At 37.7% G+C, this 11,542-nt stretch overlaps 1 protein-coding gene across 1 annotated transcript in view; it reads right to left on the reverse strand.

The window, feature by feature from the left end:
* Nucleotides 1-846: 846 nt before the first annotated feature.
* LOC128659640 (protein THEM6) overlaps nt 847-11,542 on the reverse strand; it is an 11,691-nt gene continuing 995 nt past the window's right edge. Inside the window, exon 2 of the mRNA XM_053713216.1 lies at nt 847-1,087. Coding sequence (XP_053569191.1) covers nt 974-1,087 — 114 coding nt within the window. The 3' untranslated portion in view covers nt 847-973. The remainder of the gene's footprint in view (nt 1,088-11,542) is intronic.

The following is an 11,542-nucleotide window of genomic DNA, read 5'->3' on the forward strand; positions in this document are numbered from 1 at the left end:
TATAAGCCAATGAACCTTAGCAGAAGGTGCTTATAAGCCAATGATCCTTAGCAGGAAGTGCCTATAAGCCAATGAGCCTTAGCAGGAAATACCTATCAGCTAATAACCCAGAGCAAGAAATACCAATCAGCCAAAGAGTTTAGCAGGAAATAGTTATCAGCCAATAAGCATTAGGAGGAAGTACCAATCAGCCAATGATTCCTAGCAGGAAGTACACAAGCATCTGGTAACCTTTGAAGACTGTCTCAAGTAAATGTCCCATTTTTCAGGGACTGCCCCAACTCCACCTAGGACACACCCTGCCCCAACAACATAATTTCCAGCCCAATCCCATGACATGTCTCACCCCCGCCCTCTGCTGCGGCTCTGCACACAAAATGCCAGTGGGCCATCTCCCAAAAGTTCCCTAACCTCTCCATCCCAGAAAGGCTCTCAGAATTCTTGGGAGGTATTTAATCAGCCACTTAGCCATATCATTACCTAAACAAATGATACCGATATATTTTGGTCACATTTTTTTAGGAAAATAAATCAGTGTTTAAATGTTGCTCTTTCACATAAACAATTAAAAATTTTTTTTTATATTACAGTGTTTCTTTAAGTCCTATTTCTACAACTCTAGAAAGGCTTCCAAATAATCGCTTTATAACATTGATAAAATAAATAAAGTTATTCCGCAGCTGTGCTGTTAATTTAGTATAATAAATATGGTTATATATGATAATCTGATACATGTTTCTATAGCCCAGTATGAGGCCTATACAACTGATCACATACAATAGTAACAACCATAAAACGCTTCTATAGAAATAGTACCTGAGCCTTACTAATAGGAATGGTCTCTTACCTAAGACATCACCTTATGTCACAGAGCACACAAGAAATAGCTGTAATACAGAAAACAAATCTAATCTATCTCCAGTTGTATGTGCAGGTTCTGCAGGTGACAGACAGGAAGAGGGGTGAGGTCCGATTACTGATCTTTGGTGCTGCCAGATATCCCACTTTCTGCTCTCAGCTTCTGGCTGTTGTTGTCATTGTAACTGATCCAGTGTGCGATCTCCTCAGGGAATTCTGGAGACTCCACCTGGAGGAGATAGAAAATAATTATTTATAAAATCATTTTCTTATCAAACTTATTCACTAAAGGGGATTTATTTGTATGTGGGTTTTTTCTACACAAGGGACACAAGGCAAAAAAAGAAAATGCTCTAATGTGTGCTTAGAATTATCTCTTTTAGGGATATGAAACCCTATTTTTTTTTTCTTTTATGATTCAAATAGAGCAGCAATTTTAAGACACTTTTTAATTTACTCCTATTATATTTTTTTCTTCCTTCTCTTGCTATATTTATTTAAAGCAGGAATGTAAAGCTTAGGAGCCGGACCATTTTTGGTACAGAACCCTGGTTAGCGTTTGCTGATTGGTGGCTACATTTAGACACCAATCAACAAGTGCTACCCAGGTGCTGAACAACAAATGGGCCGGCTCCTAAGCTTACATTCCTGCTTTTTTCAAATAAAGATACCAAGAGAGCAAAAAAATTAATAGAAGTAAATTACAAAGTTGCTTAAAAAGGCTGCTCTATCTGAATCATGAAAGAAAAGAAAAAAAGGGTTTAGTTTCCCTTTAAAAGGGCAGCCAAAATTAAGCTTGCATGATTCAGACTTTTCAGTTTACTTCAATTTCTGATTTGCTTTGTTCTCTTGGCATCCATAGTTGAAAAGAATACCTAGGTAGACTCAGGAGCTGACATGCACTACTGGGAGCTAGCTGCGGTATTGGTGCCTGCACATATATGCATCTTGTCATTGGTTTACCCAATGTGTTCAGCTAGCTCCCAGTGGTTATTTCTGCTCCTTCAAAGGATACCAAAAGAAGCAAATATGATAATAGGAGCAAAATTGGAAAGTTGTTTAAAATTGCACCACTGGGAGGTAGTTGAATCTATTAAGCCAACGACAAGAAGCACATTTTTTTAAGGATATATAGAAACACAAGTAAATTTGATAATAGGGGTAAATTAAAAAGTAAATGAGATAATGGTGGTGTGTGAGATAACTACAATATTCATTTTTAACTGTTCTCGCTAAGAATTGTGCTTTGTGATAGAAATAAGATAATGAAGCCTTTCTGTGTATAGAGAGTGATAAGATAAGGAGGTCTACTCTCCCTGCAAGCTCAGCCTATTTTAATGGGTTGTGGTTTCAAAGACCAAAACCAACCATTTCATATAAAAAAAAAAATCTTACATAAATGAGCAATTTCCCACACATTTTATATTCTGCATCTGATAGAATAAACCCTTGGAAACACATTAAAGAGAAAACAAATTTACAGTATACTGTCCCTTTAACTCGTGTGAATGGTGATGCATCCTACAATGCCACAACACATACAACATAAGCAAAGCTTTATCTCTGTTTGTTTTACTGCCAGTTGTAATTGAGATTTTTTTTCTTTTGATCGTAACAATGGTAAGAAAAAAACAGTCTCACTGGCACCACACGGGATCCCACAACCTCTGTGCTCACGGGCGTACTGAGCTGTGCATGATGCAGTAAAAACACAGATCACCCTATGTATAGTTAATGCAACAGAATTTGCAGAACAGAAAGCAAAGACTGCCTACCTCTAAATGATTATTAAGTCAAGCTCATTAATATATGGAATCAGATGAGTGGTAAAATTTGTCTCAACGGCAACTTTCAAACTCAAAAATCTTTATTGGAGACAAAATGTAAGTGCAGCTGGACTCGTACACATGCACACACACACTCTAGTTAAAAATAGCAAAGCTCACAGACACTTATGGTAATGAGTTACCAAATAATAAATCAAAAATATTATTATCAATTATTATATGCAATCCAAGTATTTAAATAAATTGCCCCTAAACTGAGGTATAAGTTCAGGATTGCAATATTGTAAATATATGCTGGATATTTGAATATAATAACGTATTTAGCTCAAGTTATTTTGTATATATTATGCTAGCCAGATTGTATAGATTTGTAAAGTACACCATAAAGATAGGGTCACACAATGGACAAGTTAGACTCTTTACGCAAATTTCATTATTAAAGTGATTAAAATCACATATAACCATATAGAGAGCCGTAACCTTGTCGGTTTACAGAGTGACTTAGTGGAATAATTGCTACACTGAATATATCCATAATATTGGATACATATTATTTTGATATTAGAAACAATCACCTAGATTTAGAGTTCTGCGTTAGCCATCCAAACCAGCGTTAGGGGGTCCTAACGCTGGCTTTTACCGCCCGCTGGTATTTAGAGTCAGTCAGGAAAGGGTCTAACACTCACTTTCCAGCAGCAAATTTTCCATACCGCAGATCCTCTTACGTCAATTGCGTATCCTATCTTTTCAATGGGATCTTTCTAACGCTGGTATTTAGAGTCTTGGCTGAAGTGAGCGTTAGAACTCTAAAGACAAGACTCCAGCCGCAGGAAAAAGTCAGGAGTTAAGAGCTTTATGGGCTAACGCTGGTTCATAAAGCTCTTAACTACTGTGCTCTAAAGTACACTAACACCCATAAACTACCTATGTACCCCTAAACCGAGGTCCCCCCACATCGCCGCCACTCTAATAATTTTTTTTAACCCCTAATCTGCCGACCGCACACCGCTGCAACCTACATTATCCCTATGTACCCCTAATCTGCTGCCCCTAACATCGCCGAACCCTATATTATATTTATTACTCCCTAATCTGCCCCCCCAACGTCGCCGCTACCTTACCTACACTTAATAAATAGTATTAACCCCTAATCTGCCCTCCCTAACATCGCCGACACCTAACTTCAAGTATTAACCCCTAATCTGCCGACCGAACCTCACCGCTACTATAATAAATGTATTAACCCCTAAAGCTAAGTCTAACCCTAACACCCCCCTAAGTTAAATATAATTTAAATCTAACGAAATAAAATAAATCTTATTAAATAAATTAATCCTATTTAAAGCTAAATACTTACCTGTAAAATAAACCCTAATATAGCTACAATACAATTAATAATTACATTGTAGCTATTTTAGGATTTATATTTATTTTACAGGCAACTTTGTATTTAATTTTAACTAGGTACAATAGCTATTAAATAGTATATAACTATTTAATAGCTACCTAGTTAAAATAATTACAAAATTACCTGTAAAATAAATCCTAACCTAAGTTACAAATAAACCTAACACTACACTATCAATAAATAAATTAAATAAACTACCTACAATTACAAAAAAATCAACTAAACTAAATTACAAAAAAACAAACAAACACTAAATTACAAAAAACCCCCACTAAATTACAAAAAATAAAAAAAGATTACAAGAATTTTAAACTAATTACACCTACTCTAAGCCCCCTAAAAAAATAAAGCCCTCCAAAATAAAAAAAATGCCCTACCCTATTCTAAAATAAAAAGTTTACAGCTCTTTTACCTTACCAGCCCTTAAAAGGGCCTTTTGCGGGGCATGCCCCAAAGAATTCAGCTCTTTTGCCTGTAAAAAAAACATACAATACCCCCACACCCCAACATTACAACCCACCACCCACATACCCCTAATCTAAGCCAAACCCCCCTTAAAAAACTTAACACTAAGCCCCTGAAGATCTCCCTACCTTATCTTCCTCACGCCGGGTATCACCGATCCGTCAAGAAGAGGTCCAGAATAGGTTCCGAAGTCTTCCTCCTATCCGGCAAGAAGAGGACATCCGGACCGGCAAACATCTTCATCCAAGCGGCATCTTCTATCTTCATCCATCCGACGAGGAGTGGCTCCATCTTCAAGACCTCCGGCGCGGAATATCCTCTTTTCCCGACGACTAGACGACGAATGAAGGTTCCTTTAAGGGACATCATCCAAGATGGCGTCCCTCGAATTCCGATTGGCTGATAGGATTCTATCAGCCAATCGGAATTAAGGTAGGAAAAATCTGATTGGCTAATTGAAACAGCCAATCAGATTCAAGTTCAACAGCAGGGTTTTTTAACTGTTTTCCCCTATTCTAAGCCTGGCTGGGGGTACCAGAAGGCTTAGACTGCTCCTGCTTGGGAGAAGGAGGGAAAGTATTTCCCCAGAAAACTCGGAAGAACTGAAATTATCTCTGACATCCTCTCACTTATTTGTCTTATTCTGTAGATGACACATCCGCAGACCAAGATTTTAACCATAATGCTCTGTGGGCCAGTATGGTAAAGCCTGAATCATAGTGCCAGACATAACACTCCTCTGTATTAAAGGAGATTACTCACTTAAAGGCCTTGATACTATCCCTTTGAAGGGGAGGGTGTCTGTCCAATAGAAACAGACAACACATCAAACCAGTACGCCACCGCACTGGAGACAGTAGCCATACCAACCGCAGGTTGTCCATGTAAACCCTCAAACTTCTATCCATAGGGTTCTTCCCCTGCATAAGGTCCAAAAGAAACTACTATCCACTATGGGAATAGTATCTCCCTACTGCAAAGACTCCGTTATAGAGTCTGTTATATAAAGCATCCTATTAAATATAGGCTAGGAGAAAAAAGTAATAACCAGTTTCTTCGATTCCTGAGCAAATATCTTTATAGCCCTATCTGGTACAGGAAATACATCCACCATGAAGGGCGCGTCACAATATTAGTATAAGTTACTGGACTCTCTAGGACAGACTACGCCGGTAGTGTCAGAGTCGCCCAGGGTAGCCAAAAACCTCTTCAAGTAACAAATGGAGGTATTCAAGCTAAAACTGAAAGAAAACAACCTCGGAATCAGATAAGGGAATTACCCCATCTGAGTCTAAGAATTCCCCCTCAAAAACTACAGAAGTGTCTTCCTCTTTCAGGTTACAGGGAAAAAACCTTCATAGTAGCTGCTACTAAATCAATCACACGTGGGAAAAACAGACAATGCATGAAATGCAAGGTAACTCCAAGTGGAGTGAGAGAGGAAGCTATAATTTTTTTGGTACTCTATGGGAGAAATTTGTGGCATAACTTGACCATTATCAATAGACTCCTAAACAGCATGCGCCTTAGAAGGAGTAGGTCTATTTTTATAAATTAATTTTCTCTCAATAGATGAGAAACATAAAGGATTGGAAGTACCATATAGACATCAAAGCTTAAAACAAGAGACACCAGTAGAACCTCTTGGTCCATCCTGTCTACAGGATGAGTTAAACAAGTAAAAACTACCATTCACTCAGCATTTGCAACCCATGGTAGGTTTCAAGAGGGGCACTAATCTTAGGGATCTTTTAATGAAAACCGACCCGAAACAAAGCTATACATCTGGCACTACGCGGAATATCAAAGGTTCCTATCAATGCTTGGGTTGTACAACCTGCAACGGTCTAGTAAGCACTAGAACTTTCCATCACCCCAATACCAACCGGAGATATATTATCAAGCACTCAATTACGTGTACTACTACACATGTAGTATACCTACTTTTTGTCCATGCACGTGTTTTTATGTGGGTAAAACCTCTGGCACGTTACGCGAGCGCATGGCAAATCACCGGCATGCAATAAGAACTGCATTCAAACACGGAGATTCTGAACAACCAGTGGCACGCCACTGTGCTAAAAAAGGCCACGCTTTCTCTTCTATATGCTACATTTTGATTGACCATATACCTCCATTGGATTGGGGAGGAGAAATAAAGCACTCCTTAAATGTGAAGACCAGTGGATGTTCAGATTGGGCACGATACAACCTGGAGGGTTGAACACCACGCTGGATTTTAAGAGCCTCGTGTGATCCTATAGGGTAGTGCCACTTACTTGGGGTATGACTTAGGGGTATTGTGGCTCCGTCTAGTTTCAAGCTTTCTTTCTCTCGTGGGGGAGGGAAGGCTGGTTACTGACGGCACAATGGAGTAGTAGCATTTGCTCACATCTCTCTTTGTGGAAGCCTGGCCCTATAGGTGGAGTTACCCGTTTTTGCACTAATTACCAAATCCATGGGCATCACAGATCATTTCTAGTGTATATACCTCTTTAACACAGAGGATGGCTGGATGGACAGTCTATTGCAATCTAGCAGCCTTGCTAGGCTTGACTTATGTGGACACACATGGACTGACCTAGACCCCTGGGGGCCATCTAAATATTTGTCACTTAATGTACAGTTGCTGAGGGATCTTTACTATATGTATATTACTATGATCTTCACTATATGTGTATTATTGTGTCTTTCGAGATTTGGGTTATATATATATTCTGTCACACTGACTTGTGTTAAATAGACACTACATTTATATATAAATATATGCCATTATGGACATCTTTAAACAAGATTTATGTTGTTGGAGTAGATGTCTTTTTCACAAAAATGGCGATCTTAAGATCTGATACCTTCTGTCATTATATACATATTCCCGTAGCCTAATTAGGCTTGACATATATGGACACACATTGATTGATTCAACCTTAGTGGGCAATATTAATGTCTGTCATTCAAGATATAATGGCTGAGAGATCTTTACTATATGTGCATTATCATGTCTACACAGGTTGAGGTTATATTTGGATTCTATCACACTGACTTGAGATTAACACACACTCCATCTATATATAAATAAGTGACACTATGGATATCTCTAATCAATACATACAGTCTGATCAGATGCCTTTTAATAACAGGGCGATGTTATGATCAGATACCTTCTATTATTACATTCACTAACATTCAGGCAGTTAGTTTTAATGTGTCATAGCGCTATTAATGCCCTGCAACAATCCCCGCAAGTTATTTTAGTTTATGTTTTCCTTTTTATCCTTTGTATATTCATGACAAGCTTATATTATTAAGTATTTACTTGTTTATACACATATCACATTTATGTGTTATTTTCTTTAGGCTGTTGTCTACATTTTTAGCACCAGTGAGTGTTGTTTAAAGAAACTATGACTACAGTTACCATAGCGATCTGTATACACATATACACAAAATCGGCCAGTGTGTTCCATAACTATGGCGATCTATATACACTTGCACATCAGGTTCGCCAGTTTGATTCACTAGATGAAGTGCTTTCACATATTGACACTAAGTTCATTGATGTTCATGAAAGAGCATGTGTATCTGTGTTCGCTTTAATATTCAATTGTGTAATTAAAGTATTATCGCCGAAAACCGGAAGTGATGCATCACAACTTCCGGTTGCGGCTTTCACTGTGGAACGCAATCTGCGTTCCACACTCGAAGTTTTTGGCGCACTTTCAGGAGGGCACTAGGTTTGTGTTTGATGTTGTTACACTATAAAAGGTTTGATGTATGTCTTTTCTATATGCTGATGAAGGGGTTGTGAACCCCGAAAACGTTCCTAAATAAAAGGTTTTTTTGTGGAAGTCCTGCGAGTCTCAGTCTCTCAGTCTCTCTCTATCTCTCTCTCTCTCTCTCTCTCTCTCTCTATATATATATATATATATATATATACACTCACCGGTCTTTTCAGCATAAAATCCAGCTTTATTCAACAACTATTAAAATATCATAGCAAAACGTTTCAGTGCCCATATGGCACCTTTCTCAATGGGTTAGTATCCAGCAAAGACAGTAATTTGCTGGAAACTAACCCATTGAGAAAGGTGCCAGATGGGTCTTCCATAGAAATAATGAGAGCTCTCTGCTATGTGAAAGTTTGAGGACAAAGTACACGGCGAGCACCTGGCGTATGTTTAAACATTAATATTATGCCTAATACAAATCAAATGACACTGTTTTCAGTGCACCATACTGTAAAATTGTTGTTATTTTCATATGCATAGGGTTTTCTTTCAGAGTAATAAGTGTTTTGAGTATTATAATAAAACCTCACCACTTTTTTTTAATGTATGAGAAAAAACAGTGAGGTCTGTAGGGGGAAACGTTTACAGAATCACACTGGGATTTGAGAAATAATTTCAGATACACCCATGTTCAGCCAATTTTACTAAAAAACTATTAGAGCATTTTCTTTGTTCTATACGTTTAATGTAATTATTTTCAGGTTAGTGGTGAGCTCCCTCTAGTGGTAGCTTCTGTTCTTACAGCGTCACAGGTGCTTTTCTTTTCTATCGGCTAGATTTAGAGTTTTGTCGGTAACGAGCCGCGTAGCTAACGCTGGCTTTTTTCTGGCCGCACCTTTAAAATAACTCTGGTATTGAGAGTCCACAGAATGTCAGCGTTAGGCTCCAAAAAAGGAGCGTAGAGCATATTTAACGCAACTGCAACTCTCGATACCAGAGTTGCTTACGGACACGGCCAGCCTCAAAAACGTGCTCGTGCACGATTCCCCCATAGGAAACAATGGGGCTGTTTGAGCTGAAAAAAAACCTAACACCTGCAAAAAAGCCGCGTTCAGCTCCTAACGCAGCCCCATTGTTTGCTATGGGGAAACACTTCCTACGTCTGCACCTAACACCCTAACATGTACCCCGAGTCTAAACACCCCTAACCTTACACTTATTAACCCCTAATCTGCCGCCCCCGCTATCGCTGACCCCTGCATATTATTATTAACCCCTAATCTGTCGCTCCGTAAACCGCCGCTACTTACATTATCCCTATGTACCCCTAATCTGCTGCCCTAACATCGCCGACCCCTATATTATATTTATTAACCCCTAATCTGCCCCCCACAACGTCGCCTCCACCTGCCTACACTTATTAACCCCTAATCTGCCGACCAGACCGCACCGCTATTATTATAAAGTTATTAACCCCTAATCCGCCTCACTAACTCTATAATAAATAGTATTAACCCCTAATCTGCCCTCCCTAACATCGCCGACACCTAACTTCAATTATTAACCCCTAATCTGCCGACTGGAGCTCACCGCTATTCTAATAAATGTATTAACCCCTAAAGCTAATAAAATATAATTTTAATGTAACAAAATTAATTAACTCTTATGAAATAAATTATTCCTATTTAAACCTAAATACTTAACTGTAAAATAAATCCTAATATAGCTACAATATAAATTATAATTATATTATAGCTATTTTAGGATTAATATTTATTTTACAGGTAACTTTGTATTTATTTTAACCAGGTACAATAGCTATTAAATAGTTAAGAACTATTTAATAGCTAAAATAGTTAAAATAATTACAAATTTACCTGTAAAATAAATCCTAACCTAAGTTACAATTAAACCTAACACTACACTATCAATAAATTAATTAAATAAAATACCTATAATTATCTACAATTAAACCTAACACTACACTATCAATAAATAAATTAAATACAATTCCTACAAATAAATACAATGAAATAAACTATCTAAAGTACAAAAAATAAAAAAGAACTAAGTTACAAAAAATAAAAAAATATTTACAAACATTAGAAATATATTACAACAATTTTAAACTAATTACACCTACTCTAAGCCCCCTAATAAAATAACAAAGCCCCCCAAAATAAAAAAATGCCCTACCCTATTCTAAATTACTAAAGTTCAAAGCTCTTTTACCTTATAGGTATTTTATTTAATTAATTTATTGATAGTGTAGTGTTAGGTTTAATTGTAACTTAGGTTAGGATTTATTTTACAGGTAAATTTGTAATTATTTTAACTATTTTAGCTATTAAATAGTTCTTAACTATTTAATAGCTATTGTACCTGGTTAAAATAAATACAAAGTTACCTGTAAAATAAATATTAATCCTAAAATAGCTATAATATAATTATAATTTATATTGTAGCTATATTAGGATTTATTTTACAGGTAAGTATTTAGCTTTAAATAGGAATAATGTATTTCATAAGAGTTAATTAATTTCGTTAGATTAAAATTATATTTAATTTAGGGGGGTGTTAGTGTTAGGGTTAGACTTAGCTTTAGGGGTTAATACATTTATTAGAATAGCGGTGAGCTCCAGTCGGCAGATTAGGGGTTAATAATTGAAGTTAGGTGTCGGCGATGTTAGGGAGGGCAGATTAGGGGTTAATACTATTTATTATAGGGTTATTGAGGCGGGAGTGAGGCGGATTAGGGGTTAATAACTTTATTATAGTAGCGGTGAGATCCGCTCGGCAGATTAGGGGTTAATAAGTGTAGGCAGGTGGAGGCGACGTTGAGGGGGGCAGATTAGGGGTTAATAAATATAATATAGGGGTCGGCGGTGTTAGGGGCATCAGATTAGGGGTACATAGCTATAATGTAGGTGGCGGCGCTTTGCGGTCGGCAGATTAGGGGTTAATTATTGTAGGTAGCTGGCTGCGACGTTGTGGGGGGCAGGTTAGGGGTTAATAAATATAATATAGGGGTCGGCGGTGTTAGGGGCAGCAGATTAGGGGTACATAAGTATAACGTAGGTGGCGGTCGCCAGATTAGGGGTTAAAAAAATTTAATCGAGTGGCGGCGATGTGGGGGGACCTCGGTTTAGGGGTACATAGGTAGTTTATGGGTGTTAGTGTACTTTAGAGTACAGTAGTTAAGAGCTTTATGAACCGGCGTTAGCCCAGAAAGCTCTTAACTACTGACTTTTTTCTGCGGCTGGAGTTTTGTCGTTAGAATTCTAACGCTCACTTCA

The sequence above is a fragment of the Bombina bombina genome, chromosome 5 (genome assembly GCF_027579735.1).
Source record: "Bombina bombina isolate aBomBom1 chromosome 5, aBomBom1.pri, whole genome shotgun sequence".
NCBI lineage: Eukaryota > Metazoa > Chordata > Amphibia > Anura > Bombinatoridae > Bombina > Bombina bombina.